This window comes from Lissotriton helveticus, chromosome 7 (assembly GCF_964261635.1).
Source record: "Lissotriton helveticus chromosome 7, aLisHel1.1, whole genome shotgun sequence".
Lineage (NCBI taxonomy): Eukaryota > Metazoa > Chordata > Amphibia > Caudata > Salamandridae > Lissotriton > Lissotriton helveticus.
The window spans coordinates 85738912-85760733 of NC_136068.1; the positions used below are offsets into that span (position 1 = coordinate 85738912).

The 21822-nt window shown below is 40.9% G+C and overlaps 1 protein-coding gene across 1 annotated transcript in view; it reads left to right on the plus strand.

Annotated features, from left to right (window-relative positions):
* SCNN1A (sodium channel epithelial 1 subunit alpha) overlaps nucleotides 1-21822 on the plus strand; it is a 125508-nt gene that overhangs the window by 94675 nt on the left and 9011 nt on the right. Inside the window, exons 7-8 of the mRNA XM_078651577.1 lie at nucleotides 14579-14677; nucleotides 16862-16979. Coding sequence (XP_078507703.1) covers nucleotides 14579-14677; nucleotides 16862-16979 — 217 coding nt within the window. The remainder of the gene's footprint in view (nucleotides 1-14578; nucleotides 14678-16861; nucleotides 16980-21822) is intronic.

Here is a 21822-nt window from a genome sequence, read left to right on the forward strand (position 1 = left end):
TACCACCATTCAGTCAGTCGGTCAGTCAAAACCACTTTATTCGATTAGTTAAAATCATAAAAGTACAAATACAAGACACAAAACAATACAGTACATTTGGGTGATACACAAATATAAACCATTGCTACACAAATATATTTAAAAAATAAAAATTCGGGAAGTATATCAAATAAGATATACCACCATTCATTGTGCCCAATTCAGATGCTGGTAACTGCTCTGAAAAGTAGACATTCCAGACACTCTTTTAGCTGCCTATCATTTTGTGAAATCTTCATAAACTTGCTTCAGACCTCCTCTTGTTTATAAACCTTTTTCAATTCCTCCTAAATTAGGCATGCCTAATCTCCCAAAACAATAATCCCCTCATACTGCATAATTTACTTTCCCCTTATTTCTGGGTACCCAATATCTCTTAATTGGCCATACTGGCAAGTAACCTACCCTATTCCACAAAATTTAACTTTTACATATTCATTAACCACCTCAAATTCCTAGGCGTGGTTGGACTGAAACGTTCGTCATTAGGACATGCATTTGATCGGAATTAATTTTAATTGGCACCCCTCTCTAATATAATTCACCATTAATTCATGCCAACGCCTTGGTTTACGTCATAGCTTCTTTCGTCCTCCCTCATCACTGCGGATGGAAATGCCGCTGTCCCCTCACAACCATCCTGTACTTGTGTGCGAATTGAGCCTACACTTCTATGTTTGCAGCTACATTCAACAGTATTTGTTACATCGCTTCAATTGTGTGAAAAACAAAAGCCTCACTTATGTCTTTATTAGTCTCTGAAATTCTATTCACTGTTAACATACTGATCCCCCACCTCTCTCAATTATTTCGACTTATCCTCATTTTCTTTAAAAAAAGAAAAAGAAAACCATCACATGGAATATTATTCCTTTAGCCACAGATATGCTCGGAGTCGATTTTTATTTTCTCAAACACTTTTTTTTTTATTGCATCCATCTATTTTTTTTAGCGCATGTCTTCTTTGTTCAGGGGAGCTCTAAATATGTCACAGCTTGTATTTATATTTCATATACTTCTTAAAGTATTGAATGCTTCTCTTCAGAAGCTCCAGTACTAATCTCAACCATCTACCCTCCTCTAACTCATTAAAACCACATACTTAAATACTACCTTGGAAATACAAAAACACATCACCCTTTGAAATTTGTATGATACACCCATAGGATACATTGGACAAGAAGCTTTGTCCCTCCCTGGAAGTGTACTAGCACAGAGACTTGACCAGGGGATGTGATTCCAAAAGCAACACAACTCCATGAGTTCACAGTCCTAGCCGTTAAGTGTGTAACCTCTCTATGTCATTATGTGATTTACGTTTGTTGTATGCTTTTTTGTAGGTAGACCTGCATGTTCTGCAAGAATCTATAACTTGCTGTTGCTGCTGTTAGAGTAGAAGGCATTGAGGAAAGACAAGGACAGAAAAAGTAGCAGTATAGATGGTACAGCCTCTGTCCTGCTGACATTTTGGTGTTCCCTCTTCGTGTGTATTTTATAGTGACTCATTGTTGCCATAATTATACCCATTGTTTTAATGTGCTTACATAAACATTTAACACATAATGCATTAGCCTACGAGACTTACGCAAACAAAGTCATGCTTATTAATCTGTCTGCATAGTGAAACTTCATGAAACATCAAATGTTCTGAGATGATTGTAAAGCCGCTTGATGATGAGCTGAAAACAAATCTAAAGAGGAGAATTCTTCCAGGTACAAGAGTATCTAAAATATTTGGTTTAGGATTAACAGGTATCCAAATATTAAGTTAACTCTTTCTGGTTGTACATATTGGGGGCTATTCACTAACTGCCTTTTGTGGTACGTTTTGCAGTAGTACAAAATGTATGACAAAATGGCGTTCACAAATCTAGGTACAGAGTTTACGCATCTGCCTCTCATATAGCTGTATGTGCGGAGAACTCCATCCCGCCTGCAGACTCTCGGCACATACAGATACATGTGTTCGTTGGGAATGCAGGGAGAGGCACAGAGGAGTGGCTGGATAAAGGGGAATACTTACAATAAAGGGGAGGGAATTAGGGAGGAGTAAGGAGGAGTTCAAGTAAGGTTTTAGGGAGGGACATCAACCCATTCTTAAGAGAGTACACCCATAGCTATTCACAAACTACGCTACTAGAGTTACTACAGGCAAAAACGAACCCAAAACAATCGTAAACTACTCCAGCTCCAAGCTGGAGTAAGTCTAGCACCACACATGGCTAACCATTACTATTTTAACCACCTGCCACAACAAAAATTAAGTTTTGGATTCAATATAAACCCCTATATGAAATAACGTTAAATTATATAAAATTGTTAAACATATACATCACTATAATGTAATGTGAAAATATTTCATAAAATAGCATTTAGTTTTAATTGAATGTAACATATTTTAATAAACTTTTTGCATGTATAAATATTATAACAATACATTTTATTAAAAATATAACTCAAATACATTGAATAAATTCCATACATCACCTTTAAAAAATGATTAGTTCACAATAAAAATATTTTTTGTACTCTAGGTAGCAATTTGATTTATATTGAAACTACAGAAGAATTATTTCAAATTCATTTATCATATTTACATTATATAAATAGTTCATTCAAAATTAATTTAATCATGCTGTAAACATTTTTGTATTGAGCTTTATATTTGAAATTAATATTTAATTTACATTTATATTTAGCATAAACATATATTTTTATATATTTTTCAAGTTTAACAAACATATTAATTTTTCCCTGTACTTTACTGTAGGGTGATTCCAAAAAGTGCTCCAGCACTGTTAAGCTAGTATTAAATTAAATATTTAATTAGTATGACTATAATGCATCAAATGTAAATTATTTTTCTGAAGTTTAAATTAAAAAGTAAATTCCCACCTTGAGTAAAAAAAATGCATGAATAATTATTAAAAGTGATGTACAGAATGTATTCAAAGTAATGTTTATATCATAATAACATTTAAAAGTTGTATTAATTTTAAATGCAAGCATGGATATTGAAATATTATAATTTCAATAAAAATATGCATTATTTGTATGAAATTATTTTAACATTAATTTATATTGAGTTATATGTTTAGCTATTTAAAATAATTTAATTTAACATTGTTTCCTATCAGGTTTTATTTTTAGGTTTCTACCTCCATTATTTTCTATGGGAGGGTGTTGCACTACGGAGGGTTAGCCATGTGTGTGTGGTGCTAGACTTGCTGCTGTTTTCTTAGTTGTAACTCACACTTATAAGTGAGGCTTCACTCACATTTTCAGGGGTTTAGATATGCAAGTAACACCATTTGCATAACTTTACACTCAGAATATATGGACAGTCAAGAGTAGTAAAGTTAGTATGAGTAAATTACATACATAAACTTACTCCCAAGTATACGTTACCTTTGTGAACAGCCCTGTTTATGTTACGTCCTTTGGGATTGTAGAGTACTAGACCTGGAAAAGACATTTTTAAGCTCTAATGTGCTCTATTACATACTATTATTCTTATTTGCATGCTCCACCTTAAGTAAAATTGTAGTTACAGGAACTTTTTTGACCTTATATATTCAAGGTCTGGCTTTTATATTACAATTCAAAGCCCGTTGGACACCTATATTGCCATTACAAACCTCATGAATCACGTCTTGCACATTTTACTTTCTTATTTCCTCTGAACAACTCTATACATCCTATGAAATTGTTCATGTCCATTCCATTTTCTCTGAATATCTCACAGGCTTCATCTTATTTCCTCTCACATTTAAAATGCGCCCTACAATGTTCTTGATATTACCACTGTCGGACAAGACGGATAAAACAGTCCTCTTAAATCATATTTCACACACTCTGGGAAATTGTCCCTTCTTACCATACCATTATAATATTGCAACATTCCCCTCTTACCTCTGTATCTGTACCCATTTCCTCCGTTGCCTGACTCTTGTTAAACGTTCAACCTTTGTAACCTGCCTCCTCTGCATCTTCCTCAGAACAGACCACCTTTTTTCACTGTATTCCATTGGTATTACCATTTATATACTGAAAACATTTTTTAGATATTTCTATAAACTTTGAGCTATTGCAATCACACCTGTCTCCGAGCCCCGTCTCCGACAGCATACTGTGCTACCTGAAAACTCACATGTTCAGATCTTCTATTCATTACCTCTCACCACGCCCAAGCTATCGGCAAGTTCTAAGACATCTACATGTTAGTAGAACTATGTACTGCCTGGCATTTGTCCCACCTGCTTACTCCACTAGTTCAGAATCATACTGGAAAGACATTTGCTGCAACATGAAACACAAAATGTGTAATGACCTACACTGCAAATGTGTGTGTGTGTGTGTGTGTGTGTGTGTGTGTGTGTGTGTATATATAGATATGAGTCCTACTACACGCATTACATATGCTGCCTTTAGCTTGTGATATAATTAGTTCATAGTTATGCTTCCTTCACCAATCAAATTTATACATTGATGTTCTCAATCAAGACCCATTCTTTAATTTTTTTTAATTTTATGTATTTAGAGTTTTATATAGCGCTAGCTAGACCCAAAGGTATCAGAGCACTTCACATGTAGTGTGCAAAGGACAATTTAAGATACAAGAGACGATATGTGTAGGTCACATGAAGTTAGCGAGAGCTAAAAACTGAACATATTAAAAATAGTGAGAGAACATAGTCAAAGTACGTTGATACAGCAACCAGCCACGACGTTATACAATACAGTAATATGGTAATGACATTAGTGCCAAAGTGGGGCAGACTGAATCAGGTGGCCATAACGCGAGAGTCTGTCTTTGGGAAACGTAGGTGGCTTGAGTGTGTGTTGATGCAGTTGTTCGTTAGCAAAGATTTGAGATCTCGTTTAAGCGGAAGAAGGTGGGTTTGCATCTGAGATCTTTTGGGCGTGCTTTCCATATCCTGGGGTCATTTCCTGAGAAGGCATGTCTCGGGGTGGATTTCTTTCTCAGCGTACAGCCACCCACTATTTAGACAATCCATTATCCATTTCCTCAATACCACCTTTCATTCATTTCATATATGACATTTCTGATTGAAAAGGGTGTGCTGCTTAAAAGTAATTACAATTTTTTTTAATGTCAGGCTTTTTCCTACCCACAGTTGTTCATATAGTTTGCACAAGAACATCAATACGGATCTCTTAATGGTCTGTAATTGTTGTGTGGCCCATTAGGACTCTAGGGAAAGCTTTGTGAACAACTTCATGTGCCCTCTTTTTCCTTAAATACTTTAGCATCTTTTAAAAATTATATCTATCTTCGTATACCAGGAAGAAAGTCAAGCAAAACAGATTTTCTGTGTACACTCCTTTCCTCACTCAACCATATTATCCTCCACAATCAGTCTGTAGTTTCCTATACTCTCTACACCTGAACAGTGTATTATTGCTCAGTGTATTTTCTTTGTAAAACTATTTGCATCCAAAACTATGCAATAAGCCTTAGGGATGTATGAGGGAAGCCATATCGAAGTCTCAGGCAGTCAGGGATTAGTGGGTTCAGATTGTGACAATCATAACTCTTTACCGCTGGTGTACTGTGGCATTCTTCTTTTGGAGCTGGCTGCAGCTGTTTTCTTTGCTGGTCAGTTGGGACAACACCACCCTGGATTTGATGCTCAGCACCACCCACCTAACGGGCAGCTTGCAATGTCCCATCCCCTTCCCACCCAACATGGTTGAGGTATGCCACTAGTGAACCTGGGTGCCCTTGAGGTTTTTCCTCTGGCCCAGTAACAAAATCTACCACCCAAACAAGCATGGTGCCCACTCTGGGTCATTGTGATGTGTACTCAGGACTGGCTGATGTCTTATTCGTCAGTAAGATACTTCCTTCAACACTTCAGCTCTTCAGGCAAACTACGGGGTATGGTCAGGATTTCCTATCACCCTCATGGTTCTTCGTGCCCAGTTCTTTCAGCAGATCTCACGCAGTATTGATTTCCAGACCACCCTTTGATTCTGGATGCATACCTCAGTGTATACTTCAGGGCCACTTCAGGACTATGATGCAGGTCCTTCTCCATGCTGCACCGAATGGCTTTAGTTGGTCCCATCTCTACTCTTTTACTGCCCCTCACCTTCTGGGCAATGCTTTCCTCATTCAAGGGCATTTTCACTTCCCCTCCTGAGCAGTAGGTCAGCTCTCCCCTTGCAATCAGGGTCAAGGGAGCCTCTACTGGCAGGCTGGAGGAACTTAATAGGCTCATGGTCCCAAACCTGGCAAGAGGAGTTGACAGTATTACTTCAACTCTGAAGCAGAGAGATGCTTCCCAGCCGCCGCTGAGGTGGAAGCGCTGGATTCTGCTAGAGGAATCCTTGCATGCTTGCTGGAAGTTACAGTCCGACCAATATACCAAAGTTGCAGACAACATTTGTGTATTTCCACAGTCCGCTACGAGAATAGTCCTAGGCAGTTATTGCGTTCAGCTTATTCGACTGATATCCTACCATACATTTTGTTGTTAGGAGCTAGCGGGAAGATTGGGTGGAGCTGGGTGTCTCCTGTGAGTGGTGACTCAAAGCAAGGGTACAAAATAAAGGGTGGTGATCCCACGTGACTATCTGATATCCTTTAGGGATAGCCGTAGTGAACAACGGGGCAGAAAAGGGACAGGGCGAAATGCCTAAGCTTCAAAGGAACCCTCTGTTTTCTCTCCTCCACACCCAAGCGCTGACCTACTACAAAGGATATCAGGAATGTACTTAAGGAGCCATGCAATTCACATCGCTGTCTGGGGCTTGTCTTATTGCCCAATTTAGGTACCAATTTGGATAAACAAAATTAATTCTGTTACTGCTAGTCATATCACAGACACTCCCACTAGTCGATGGCGAGCCACCAGCAGTGCTTAAGTGGTTTGTTCTATATGCACCCTTAATCCATGTACTATCCATTATCTTAAGATGGTCTTCACTGATCAGAAGTAGCTCTCACTGTTGAAAAAGTTGTTGACCCCTGCTCCACATACATCCCCTAAACACTGAAGTGATGTATACACGTGTCTCATGTCCCACATGGATGGGAAAAAAATCCTAGCCAGTGGTAGAGAACTGACAGACCAATAAAAAAATGCAAGATAGGTCAGTAAGTGACTTTCCTCTCAGAGATTTGTAAAAAGGCATTTACACTACAAACGTATTGCTGCCAACACAGCATGAGGAGCTGACGGCAGTCACACTCGATAAGGAGGGTAAACATGGTGTGTCTCTCCAGTCCACAGAGCCCCCGCTCTGGGTCACAATCCATGTTCACAACTGAAGCCGTCTGCAAGCACACATGCCATGTATGCTCCAGTGGGGGTAAACAACATTTACAGACGTTGCTTTTATTAGTGTGAGGCAGGGGCACAAGCTCTGTAAAGCCATGCTTGGGACTTTCCTCTGCAAACCGTGATCCACAGGAAATTGGAAAAAATGTTAGCCAATTGAGCAAACTCACACTAAGCTAACACTGTACAGAAATCACACCACAGTAGTTTTTAACGAGTTGCCGGTTACCATGTAGTTATTTCACTCTTTGCAGCATGAACCTAAATTAACATGGTGTGCACTATTCTGCCATCTTGTGGCAAGATCCGGGAATAAACCTTTAAATGAAAAAAGGTGTTAATTTCGGCCTGAGCAATAGGAGAGATCAGTATCACTCACTGTGATATTCATCATCAGCCTACAATGACCTATTTTATAGTGGCCATCTTCAAATTATCATTTCTGCTGTAAGGACTGAAGGGAGAATATGTGGTTTAGGTTGACGCTCAGTTGTATGCATCACCAGCTAGGATGACATCGCTTAATAAGAAAAGCAGATGAGATTTAATTGAAGAATATGGGTATCGAGAAAGTTTTGAGTGGTCGTCAGCCAAAAAAGGTCCAGGCCAGAGAATGCATGTTTTTACGAGCTGTTCTTTTACCTGCATCCTTTCAACTCCATGGGGGTTAATACATTAAGGGGAATACTCCACTTACATTTGTTCAAATAGTTTGAGAAAATTGTCGATTGTGCTTACCTTTCAGTAAGCCTGCTGCTGTGCTCCAAGATGTTTACAAACTAATCAAAAGGAAAAATAGCATTTGGCTTACCATGCCACAGATCAAAATCCCCCTCTTCAGGGATAGCACAAGTTAAGTAGCTCTCTATTGATTTCTCTGAAGAGGAGTTTTTTACTGACCTAGAGGGCACCAAAGAGGCACAGGGAGAGCAATTATAGAACTATGGCATAGAAGACGTGACATTATGTTAGGTGGAGGTACTTGTAATAATCCCAAGGCATGTTTCTTTGATGTCTATCAAATAAAAGCAGCCATTGCCTCTAGAGAGAACAGCCCCTGCAGATGAAAGACTCAGGGCGTCATTAGGATGGCGGCGGACTTTGTCCGCCCACCATCCTTTCTGGGATTGGGACCACCCGCCATAAGGGTGGGGGTCCCGTGTAGGCAATTAGGATGCCCCCGCCATAGTGGCGGGCGCATCCTGCATTCCTGGCTTGTGGCGGGGGGTGCACTTGGCACGGCCCGCCACAGTGCCAGGAAGGCATGTTGCGCACTTCCATGCCATGTTGTGCATGGAACTGCTGGGGGGCGGGGTACCATAGATACCCCCCATGTGCCACCCCCCAGCTCCCAACATTCTGGGGGCCCGCGACGGGCCCAAATGCAAACACCGCAGGCCTTTCCGTGGCGGCAACGCCGCTACGGAAAGGCATCCTCCTGCCTTCATCCTGATATGGATGGCGGTGTCTAGCAGACACCACCACCATATGAAACCCTTTTCCGCCCGGTCAACTCTTTGACCGGGCGGAAAAGCGGCGGACAGTCTTCCCGTCCGTTGCGGTCCCTCCGCCATACTAATGTGGCGGGGGGAAATGGGTGGTGGGCGGGCTAGGATGTAGGACTGATCGCCACCGCCATGAGGGCGGTGGCGATCCCCACTACATCCTAATGGGCCCCTCAGTTTCCAGGGGCCAAAGAAGGACCTTTGATGCCAAAAATCTGGACAGGCAAGAGGTATCAGGAAGAAAATTACTTCTGTGCCAAATGAAAAAGGACACGAATAAGGAAAAGCATGGGCAAATGGAATTGACTTTGGAAGATGATCGCGATGTATCAAAAACAATTAAGGAGAAAGATGCTTCTGTTCCACTAAGAAAAATACATTGGCATTGATGGCAGTCGAAAGGGGCTACAAGAGCTTTGATGTTGATAGAAAAGGAACTCTGTCTCAAATCCAAAATGCCTGCACTCTTGCAAAAGAATAGATTCAATACAGCACGAAGTAAAATGCATCTAATTCATAGGTTCATAAGAGACCTAGAGAAGACACATGTCAAGATGTGGATGAAAATACAAAGCCAGATCAGTTACACCCACACTGAATAAGACTGCGACTACCGAGAGATATCACTACCTGTCCACATGTGCATGAAGAAGCTATACATTGTGCAAAGATCAGGAAATTATCTGTCTAAATATGGAAACGGATTCTCCCCAAGAATAGATAGTCATAGTCCCCACCAGATGATTTAGTACTGTATTATGCTATGGCTATGGCTAGGAAAAGATCTAAAAATCCAACATTTACAGGTCTACAACCATCATGGCACAGATGTGGGAAACCACGTTGAATGAGCAGCCGGTACGTAGTACATTTAAGTGCCCTATTTAGTTCATATGGACATCATGTGGAGTGGAGAAGTGTGGCTCAGTGGTTAGAGGCGGCAGACCCGGAAGCTGAGATCGGCCATGGACCAGGGTTCGATTCCCCGCCTCGGCGGGTCTCGGGCTCTAAAATTCCACGGACTCGATAATTCTCGCTCCAATGCCTGCTCGACTCACGGGGTCACACTCTGCGACTCTGGACAATAGCTTGCTTAATCTCCACTACGGCCCCTCGCGGCGGGATGCCTGGCTTTCACCTTGTGGATACCCTGCCGGGGTATCTCACAGGGGAATACCAGGACAGGTTCCCTAAGCAAGCGCTTAGATACCGTGTCGGTGATTTGCGCTATATAAATACATGTACATCATCAATAGGAGGAGTTGTAAGAAAGTATGTAGAACTTTCTAGAAGTATGTAACAAAAGGGCAAAACCAATTGTACAAAAAGTAAAAAACATTGTGAATAGTTGCCTAAAATCTTCATTTGATTCAGCAGGCGCGGAATACAGGAAACCCTGCACTGGTAACATTTACACGCACCTCTGTGGCTACAGACATCACAGTTGAAGCCAGATGTCCAGTTTACTGTTATCGATGCACTTATACCGTTCAACACCTTTTTGGAAACTCTTTTGAGAAGATGAAAAAAGTCAAACGAGATTGCCCAGGCAGTGGGAGCAAACAAATCTTTAATTTTCAAAGAAGCTCCTAATGTAACAAAGAGGCAATTGAAGATCACCTTATTTCCAAAGAGAATGCCAATCACAATGCGGCAGTATTGAGATGTACTCAATGCGTCAATGCCAACATTTGTGTCAGAGCAAACAATCCTTTTGGACCAGAGGATGATGGAGTGGGCAAATGTCAGGAGGGAATGCACAGTCTAAGTGGCTGAGGGATTACCTGAAATCAATATGTGCTAAACATCATAAAGATGTTGGTGAAAAAAATCACCTACAATAAGACCGTAAAAGCAAAAATACAAAATAGACAGTGTTCCTCTTTTATAGCAGGAGAAGCACGAACTGCTACCAAAGGAAGCAATTGAAATGGTACAATACGGAGAATGAAGCCAGGGAGTTTACTTTGTAAATTTTCTGTCACCAAAAGAGGATTTGTCATTAAGACCAATTCTCAATGTGCACTTCTTAAGCACACTTGCAGCGATAAGTGCCTGCAGAAAAGATCCATCTGAGTCTTATTTTACTAAATAAGTAGAAGACAGACAGAGCACATAGCAAAACAGACATTTGTGCATGGTTAAATATGGTAGTGAAATTCAAGCACTGACGAGAGGAACAATACTTAGATGCTCACAAAGATAAAGTGGTTATGAGTACAAATCCTAAATTCAATTTTAAGGCACATTTAAAACACCTAAAACAATTACCTTTGTTTTTTCTAACTTCTATATATACACACGTAAACACAGGCATATACACAAGTACACACACACCAACACACCACCCATGAATACATAATATATGTGTATTAGCTATCCAAGAATTAGTAAACACATGTACGATATAGGGGGGAAAAAATCTGAACATTGTAACCACATATAGGGGCATCGGCTTACAATCAACAGCAGAGTGCGTTATGCTAGCCCCACCTGTGATTGATGACGGTGCATGGAAACCTAATCACTAAATGATTAAACCTTTTCAATAACTAATTATAAACACATTATTGGGAAAAAAATCCTTTCACCAAAACAGTGCTTTAAGTACAGCTCTGAAACTTCCATTGCATTATGGTCTCATAATGTGGTAGAGAAACCTTCGTTTTGGCTGTGGTTGCACTGTAGAATCTCACAGGAATTTCACAAACATTTCTCATAGATATACTTAGACCATGTGCCCTAATATTAACTGTAATAATAATACTTAACAGTTGGGATGTATTGTACTGTTTGGGTAAGATATTGGGTTAGGAAGGTTCTAAAGCAGTGATTCCCAAACATTTTAGAACCACAACCAAATCTTTAGAAAGACAAACGTTTGCGACTCAACTAGCTTTAATGGGCATGAGGCGGGCGATTTTTAAAATGTAACTAAAGTATTGTGTGGTAGCGTACTGTCATTTACAGATGGCACATTTCCTATTGAAATGCCTACTGAATTTGCACGGACAGACCGTGTAGGAAAGTGCCCGTTTTGACATGGTTACCCTCCATTTTTTGTCTAGTATCTGGTGCAACTTTGACTAAAAGTATGCAGGGTTCCTGCTACCAGGTCGCCAATACCAGTATTCTTTCCCTAAACTGTACAATTGTTCCACAATTGGCCCCCTTTTAGGATCCTTGTAAGTCCCTAACAAGAGATATCTCTGGTGCATAGGGACTGGAACTAAAGAGGGTCCGTAAGGGCTGCAGCAGGAATTGTGCCACCCTAAGGGCCCAAGCTCATGCAAACTGCCATTGCAGCTTGTGTGTCGTGGTGCAGAGAAAACCGAAGAGTCGACATGGCACACACCTTTGTGTGCCATGCCAGCAAAATGCTGTATGTGGTATAGGTAAGTCACCCCTACGGCAGGCCTTACAGCCCAAAGGCAGGGTGCACTATAGGCATGTGTGGGCATATTTGCCTGAGTGGATGTGTCCCTGTGATATTTAACTTCACGCTTAGATATTATGAGTGCACTGGGACGCCATGACTAGCACATGAACTGGACACTTGTAATGATGTGTTCCCAGCTACATGATGGCTTCACTATACCCCAAGGTGTTTGAATGTTTGGATTTATTAATAGATGCACCCAGAAAACACCTTAGACCTGCCCCCTGAAAACCTACCAACTACTAGTGTTGACTGACTGGTCTCGACCAGCCGGCCGGACAAGTTTCTGGGGAGAGCCTTCACTCTGAGGCTAGGAACAAAGCCTGCTATGGGCCGAGTTGTTTACACGTCCTCCAAGCAGGATGGACATTTCCATGTGGAATCCAATGTGGATTTTTAACTTTGGTTTTTGAAAATAAAATGCATTGTACAAATAAAAACTCGAACTCTAGCTAACTTTGCGGTGGTAGACCTCATACTTCATTTTGTTTGTGACGTTTACTGCCATTGTTCTGCATCACATAGATAAATATGTTTTTTGATGCCTCATTTGAATAATGTTCGAATATGTTCCCACAGGCAAGCCTCAATCTTCCCCAATGTAAAATATTTTTTCAGTAGAAATTGTATGTGTGCAAGGTTAAATCTTGCTGTCTTAGCAGAGTTACACATGGACGTAACAATATTTGTTCTTGTACAGGAAGCATTCATGAGAAGCTTTATGTTATAGAAATATTTTAAAAGGTTTCAAAATGTATGTACTTGCAACTGTTTCACACTGTTTAATGCTGATTGGTCCGCTTTGCGGAAATTGTGTACACTTGTATTGAATGTTGGAAATCCATTGTTTAGAATCCGACCTAAGAGTGCATGTTTGGGTGTGTGAGGATCCCCTTTCCTACTCCACAATAACTGAGAGGGTCCCTGACTAACTATATGGTTAGAGAAGAAGGCAGGGAATAATCACATAAAGAAACAAAACAAAAACTTCTCCAAATCTAAATTAACAAGACCACGTGTTTATAGAGTGCATAAGTCGTAAGTCAAACCAGTAAATTATTTATATTTTATTAATTTTCAATACAAAATTTTTATATATTCCATTTTTTATACATACAAAATCAGAATTCATAGTACATGTAGCTGTGAAAAGAACTGTACATGCTTGAGATTCTAAATAGGTGAGCACCTCTCACAGAAAAAGAACAAATAATACAATAATTCAATTTAGGTGCAGGACAAACACTCAACATACAACTTATAACAATATAGTGATAACAAAAGAAATACATCGGAAAGACTATACATCACAATAATCACATAAACAAAACATTGTGAATCATGAAAGTAACAAAAAGGAATAAACATTGTTGCTCATAACTTATTATAATATAATGAGCCCAATATTTGATGCAACATGTGTAGAACCATATATACAGAAGTGCGCCGACGCACGATTCGGAACTTTGCAATAGATGTAGTCAACCTTCATCAGGGCACTGTCTGTGCGGATATTGTGTGGCCAAAAACCATCCATTCAAAACGTATGTAAATGAGATGCACTATCTTCACAACAACTGGTCTGCAAGCAAAAAAGTATAATTTAATATACTGGCTAAAAATGGCGGGTTCCAGGACCCAAGAAAAGAAGATCTCATCATGCATTATGATGTGCGAAAAAAGAAAAATAGTCAAGATACTGTCACCATACAGTAAGAGTCACCAAAAATGTGAAAAGGAGAAAACATAAAAGTAGATGAGAAAAAATAGAATCAATTAAACCCAACAGAATATGGTGATAATCCAAGACAACCCAAGATACAAAGGGTATATTGATAAGGGCCAACCTACTGTAAAGCAAGATTCTTATTATATACAATGAGGCAACAATAATTCAAGAATAGTGTTCAAGAGAAGCAGCAATATTCCCTGTGGCAGCATCACAAAGAAATGGGGGTATCCAAAGACCTATTCGAATCTAATAAATAAAAAAGGATCTAATGGAAAAAAGAGAAAAAATAAATAAAAAATGTGAAGTCCTGAACGAAGATGGGGAATCAAAAGTTATCAATAGCATAGCCTACCAAAATCCTCAACAGAGTAAAGTTGAACCGGTGGGCTCACATAGCAAGATCAGAACTCCCGGTCCATCAGTCACTCTTAGAATGAGGTTTAACGCATCGTAATCATCACTTATTACGATAAGGAATTGGCATAACCGGTATGGGACTAATACTGTATGTGAGTGAGATCCGCAGCCACTGACTGAATCTTTGTTTACTACACAGGAGATCGTGGATCGCCTTGGAGGGTTATACAGTGACTGCACAGAGGACGGCAGCGACATTGACGTCCCAAACCTTTTCAACTCCAAATATACACAGCAGGTAAAGTAGATTGGTATTGACTAGTACAGGGACATATCTGAAGAGATCTGAGCAGTCTGTAATTAGGAAACAGTTGAAGGGATTGGATTCTTTGAAAGTAAATCCATCCTGTCACTCATGATCTTCAACCTCTTACTGGAGCCCATCCGAATCCTCCTACTCACTGATAGCAACCAAAGATGTACCTTCACGCCTGCGATACTCCATTTTACAAAATATTTCACTACTCTTAACAATCATTGTCTCAAACACGGCCTTCACCTCATCCTGGACTGGATGTCCAGCTCCTACTTGAAGCTCAATCCCATAAAGGGTGAATTCCTCACCGACAACGAACAAGACTAGTCCAATAGAAGTTCAACAACGTGGAAGCTTCTACCAAGACCAGTTCACTAGAATTCACCCTCGGCTTTTAACTTAAGGATTGTATTCCTATGAAGAACTAGACAGAAGAGTACCAGTTCTCCCTCTTGACAAAAGTGAAACTGTTCCTACCAATTTCACCACTGTAGTGCAAGCCCTAGCACTCTCAAACTAGGACAGAGGCAAACACCTGCTCTAAGGCCTCCAACCACACACTAGATATTTGAATTAGATTCTATGTGCAAAAGCACACCTCATCAAAGGCCCTGAAAAAACATTGACCATGTCTCCTCTCCTCTACCCTGATGGAAGTTCACTGGCTCGATTTTGCTTACCGCGAACAAAGCAAACACAAGGAAATGATGGCCGGAGTGCTGAAACTTTTCAGACACTCGCCCCCAGTTGCAGATCTGGGTTGAATCCATCATCGTTTTTAGCTCACTTCGCCACCCCAGTTCAGACACAGGCATATGCAAATCAGTCTTGACCCTGTGCCTCATGGGAACAGTCCAACCCGAACTGCCAGGCCATGTCTTCGAATTGCTTTCCCACATCATCTTGAAGACTGGGTGCATCATCCACAACACCACCATGACCCACGAGCATACATATCTGCATCTGTAAGCAATCTTGGATCGTCGTATAGGTCATGGGCCTGTAAAGCTGCAATTACCCATATGTATGTATACACTCCAGGGTTAAGCTAGACAGGATGGTCATTTAGTGTTTAGGGGTGGGTCCTAGGTAGGGTCTCTTTGACCACATATGAACCTTAATGTAACACATACTCCAAACTCTGCTATACACATAACACAACCTTTGGCTCCATTCATTCTGTGGAAATGCATGACAGATTAGACAAATATTAACACTCAGAGATGTAGATTTATTTATTTATACAGAGTTTTAGACAGCGCGAACCTGACCCAAATCGGGTATCAGAGCGCTTTACATAGCACCAGTTGCATTACATGAGGAAACATTAATTTATTTATTTTTTCAGGCACGGGGAGATTAAGTGATTTGCCCAGAATCACAGGATGTTTAGTGTCCTTGCCGAGACTCAAACCCAGTTCCCCAGATTCGAGAACGACCGCCCTAGCCGTTCGGCCAACTCCTCTCCCAAGTTGTATTTGCGTAGTAAAGTAGTTAACATATGCCACGAGCACATGAAAAATATATGAGAGAATCACAGACACCGACAACACATGTTTGGGAGCTGGAAATTGGACAGAATTGGAATCTTTGTTAGAGACAAACTTGGCCTGGGCCTGCTTTATTCTGGAGCCAGTAGCCCATAACAGGTAGTGAAGCTCCAGGAGCCTGGACTTCTTTCACTTTGGAATGGATGTGCATTACCTGACCAGGATGAATGAGTGATGTATAACTCTGCCATTCATAAACGTTTTCGACCAGCAGTGGGTCCTGCCACAGGACGCTTCATAGAATCTAAGGATGGTCCCCACACAAAGGAGAGAAGCGTAAAATGCACAGGTTTCTCAAGCTTTAGAAAAAGGGGAGTAGTGTTTGCCAAAATGAAAGGGTAATGGAGTAAACAAGCACATGGTGGACAAGAGTTTATTTTAAAAAAAAAAAAGGATGGAGAGCAGAAATTAATTGGAAAAAATCCCAAAACGCTAAAACAAAGAAAAAGCATTTGTGGATATCTTCCTCATCACAATGGAAAGTAGGATATGGGGGTAAAACACACACACACTGAAATTAACAGTAAAACAAGGTCTGTTTAAAAGAAAAAGATGTTTTAATCATCATTGGTATGATAAAAATTGCCAATACTCACATTCAATTTTTATCTCCCAGGTTTGTGTCCGTTCCTGCTTCCAGACCGCAATGGTCCAGCGTTGTGGTTGTGGCTATTATTTTGATCCCTTACCACCCGGTGAAGAATATTGTGACTACCATAAGCAGGCCAACTGGGGTGAGTGAGTACCAGTGGTAGTGCTTAATAAGTAAAAATATAAATGCCAGATCCCAGTGTATTTCTCATGATTCTGATATCACTGGCACCACCCACAGATCCTGCCAGTTCCAGAATTACCTTTCCGACCACTTTCTGACCATTACACTCGTACAAGTGTGACATTTTGGACTATTCCAGGCCATCTCAAGATGTATAGATGTCTTGGAAGTTCTACATACTTTTAAAGCCCATTGATATTATGTAATACTGTTCTGATTTGCGCTCCTCAAAAATAGGCAGACAATAGCACCATGTAGTAGACTTTGATAAATAACTGCAGCTGTGTTTTAAATTAAGTGCCAGTGTCGGGCACCATCATACACCCGCACAAATCCAGCACTAACCAGCAGTAACATGGTTTTGTATATTTATCAGGGACATCAGGTTGGGAGAAACTGTCCCTTTTCTGTGGGGTTTCATCGAATTCTAACTTTACCCTGTTCCCAGAATATACTATTGTTATCACTGCCTATATGCCGCAGTCATGTAGAACTTCCAGGGCGCTCTTCTGGCTGAAAACCATTTGCATGATTCACAAAGTGCATTTTGTGGTATGTAAAGCAGTACTACAGTAGTTTTTACTACAAATCATGATTCAGAAACCTGCAAGTGTAATTCTCTACCTCCACATCTCCTATTGTCTTTATTAAGAGAGATCTTCAAATACGGAAATGTACTACTAAAGGGCCAATTACGATGCGGTCTGAAACTGCTCCAAACATCAGTCGGAGCCAATCAGACCACATCTTAATCGGTTGTTCAGATTCCTTTTACGACTGGCCCATTTTGATGGGGTTGGTTGGAAAGGAATCCGAATCGGATTCCCAATAGCGTCCAACAGGCTCGCCATTCTGAAAACCTTCAGTAATTCCTCAGATGGCTCCTTCTGGCCGAGGGATTATGATGGCAGATTTTCACTGCCTTTCTGGCCTGGCCTTTCCAACACAGAAAGACTGTGGAAATCTGACTTAGGGGACCTCCTTGGGTGCAAGGCTGCCAAATGGCTGCCTAGGGCCCCCCTGTTGCTTCCTACACCCGTTGGCAGGCGCCTTGAGGTGCCTGTCACCAGGTGCACGGATAAACTGCACCTCTGCACTTTACAATGAGAGCATGAATTCCCTTCAATTTATGCTCCCATTGTAAAGTATAGGAATGCGACCAAGCAGTGTTAGTTCGCATCCTAATTGTTGTGTTGAGACTGATGACAGGAGGTAGTTCGGTCCCACTTCCCAGACAATGTTGGATGGACTCTGGTCCGTCCCGACATCGTACTCAGACCCCAAGTAGTAAATGTGACCAGGGAGAGTGGTTGAAAAAAGGGGAATACTTACTACTAAGGGGCCGATTCCGATTCGGTCTGAAGGCCTCCGAACCATGTTCGGAGCCCTTCCGATCGAATCGGTCGGTGCCAGCCGGATTCCATTCCGACGAGCCATTCCGATGGGCTCGGTCGGAATGAAATCCGACTCTGATTTCTGGATAGCCTACGATCCGGAAATCCGGCATGAAAAGGCAGTCGAAAAAATGGGTGCAAGGTTGCCGAATGGCAGCCTGGGGGGCACCTATGGTGCCACTCTGTGGATCCCTGCACCCAGTGGCAGACACCTTGGGGTGCCGGCCACAGGGTGCAGGGATGAACAGCACCCCTGCTTTTCTCAATGAAGGCATGCATTCAGCTCGGAATGCATGCCTGCATTGTGAAGTATACGAGTGCGACCGAACCTTGTTCGGTCGCATAGTATTCGCAGGGCTGTAACCCACGACAGCAGGTCGGTGGGTTACTGCTCCTGACCGATGTTGTACGGACCCGAGTCCGTCCGACATCGGAATAGGCCCCTATGTGGGAGGCGTTTATGGAAGTATAAGGAGGGGTTTAGGGAGGAACATACCCCCTCCCCCCCCCCCCCAAAAAAAAAGCCCATTGCTATACACAATCTGCTCTTCTAAAGTTACTACAGCCAAAACGGACTCAAAACAGTAGTAAATGTACTTCAGCTTAGACCACACAAGGCCAACCACTGATACAGTAACATATTTGAGGCAGGGCCTTCAAATTAGTCCACATATGAAATAATGTTTTATTTAATTTAATTAGACTTGTTCAACATATATCTAAATGTAATTATTTTAAAAAAAAGTATGCATGTATAAAAATAAGTATTGTATTTTAAAATATCTTAAATTTTTTTTAAAATAAAGGTAATTATTTAAATACTTTAAAGTAAATATTCTATGCACACTGTTTAATTGTTTGTATACATAAAACATAAATATAAACATTTCGTATTAGGTTGGATTTTCTTTTTTAGTAAATCTTTGAAAAAAGAATCTTAACATACTAATATATTTAAATATTATTTAATTCAAAATTAAGTTAATAGTTCTGAAATGTTTTTTTTTATTTTCTTCTACATTTAAATTAGTTTAAATTAATCTAACATAAAAATATTTTTACTAATTGTTTTTAAAGTGTAATAAAATTTTTTACTTTTTCTCCTATACTTTACTATACGGAGCTCTCTGTCCAAATTTTAGAAAATTCTGTCTAATGGTGAAAAGCTACTATTATTACACTAATAACTTAGGGCCTCATTACAATCCGAGTGATCGTCGGACTGTCGCAGTCGTGAGCTAATTCCGACCTCCAAAGCCGGGAAAGATCCCCCCGCCATATTACGATGCACCCGCTGCTACTGCCGCCATCTCATCTACGGCGCCACACATACCCCCAAATGTGTTGCTGCAAGCTCACAGGAAACATGTGATATGTACACACATGCATGACATATGTGGGGATATGCCATGTGCTGCATGTACCTCATTGCTGGAGCGTGGCAATGTGTGCACAGTCCAGTCAATGGGGATACATGCCACCTACGGACCTCACTGCAGCATGTCAGCAGTCGGTCGGAGTACATGATGCATGCATCGTAATCTGGTGGTCAGACCGACCGATTCCTATGAGACTGTGATGGTCCGACTGAATCCAACATGACAGCGGAAGGCAGTCTGACCAGCATTGTAATGAGGTCTTCAATTTTGAAATAAATATCTAATTCATTTAAATATGTTAATTGAAATTACAATACATTTTGAAGAACTTATTTTTAAAAACCCTACCTGAGTAAAATGTTTGTATTTGCTCATGAGGTATTACGAAAAATATGTTTATAATTAATTAATTTATTTTTTAAGAATGTAAGTTAGGTTTATAATTCAAAAGAAAAATGCTTAGCACAAAATATCTTTATTTGTCTATATCTTCAGAATTAAGATAAATAAATATATATTTCTAAATTAATTTATTTTAAAATTATTGGCAACGGGGTTTTACTTTAAGTCCCTGCCGCCTTTATTTCCTGAGAGGGTTTTGTAGTATCAGTGGTTGGCCATGTGTGGTGCTGGACTTACGGCAGTTCTTTGTTTGGCTGTAGTAACTTTACACTTGTGAATTTAGCTCCACCCTGTGATTCAGAAGGTGGAGGCATGCAAGTCTACACTTTGTAGTAAATTTACTACTTTTGGTAATTCCGAATTTCTGAGTGTAACTTTATTCCAAAGAGTAAGAGCAAATGTACGCATGTATTTTATTCAATGTGTAAAGTTACTTTTGTGAATATGCTCCCTGTGTATTCAACACAACCTAGGTGAGTGCTAGAGGCAATAGAACAGAAGAGGAAAGTGGGGGCTTGGTGGGTGGGACTCTCTGGGTAGCAGCCGTTGTTCTTGAAAACACCACTATCATAAATATGAAGATGTTTCCGTTCAACTAGGTATAACTCTAACAACAGGTGCACAACTTGTGAATGATCTCCAATGAGCACACATTGAGGGGCCGATTCCGATGGAGCCCTTCAGCCCGCATTGGAAGATGCCGTTCGGATTCCTTTCCGACCGAGCCATTCCGATGGGCTCGGTCGGAACGCAATCCGACTCTGATTTCCAGATGGCTTACGCCATCCAGAAACCCTTCAGTACTCCCACGGCCGCCTATTTCCGACTGAGGGAGTACGATGGCAGTTTCCCACTGCCTTTGTGTGCCAGTCTTTCCGCTACGAAAAGGTAGTCAGAAACTGTCTTTGGGGGCCACCAGTAGGGCCCCATGGGTGCAGGGATGAACAGCACCCCTGCATTTCAAAATACGAGCATGCATTCAGTTCCGAATGCATGCTCCCAATGTGAAGTATACGATTTGGTCGCATCGTACTTGCAGGTCCGTAACCGACGACAGAAGGCCGTCGGTTACACTTCTGGCCGATGTCGGACGGACTCCGGTCCGTCCAACAGCGGAATCGGCCCCTAAGAATTTTGCAACCACTGCAAAGCATATACACATAATATTCACATTTTTTTTTTTTTTTACACAATAGGAGATCCTGTCTACAAACCTGGCAAGCTTCAGGTCAGCATCTGGGAAAGACTCTGCACTGATGGGCTTTTGAGATTATAGCGTGCGCTTATGGATGAAGGGGCTCTTTCTTTGCTGGTCATGTTAAACATATAGCTGTCCTCAATATGGTGGAATTTAGGAAGGATCCTTCTAAAGCGGGGAGCAAGAGCTGCTAAATCCCAGCTAATTTGCATAATAGCCACACAGGATAAAGTTGACACTTGCGTTATAAAGTGGGGGTAGTGTACCTTATCAATGGTTATCCTCAAAATCTGGTAAGGAGCTGTCTCTCTTTCCCTGATGTTGCAAAGCCCTGCTCTGAGTACTCTGAGACAGCACATCCTCAAAGAAGGGAGAAACATGGCACACTCAAAGAATTTCACTTAGTACTCATATGCAACTCGTATCCAT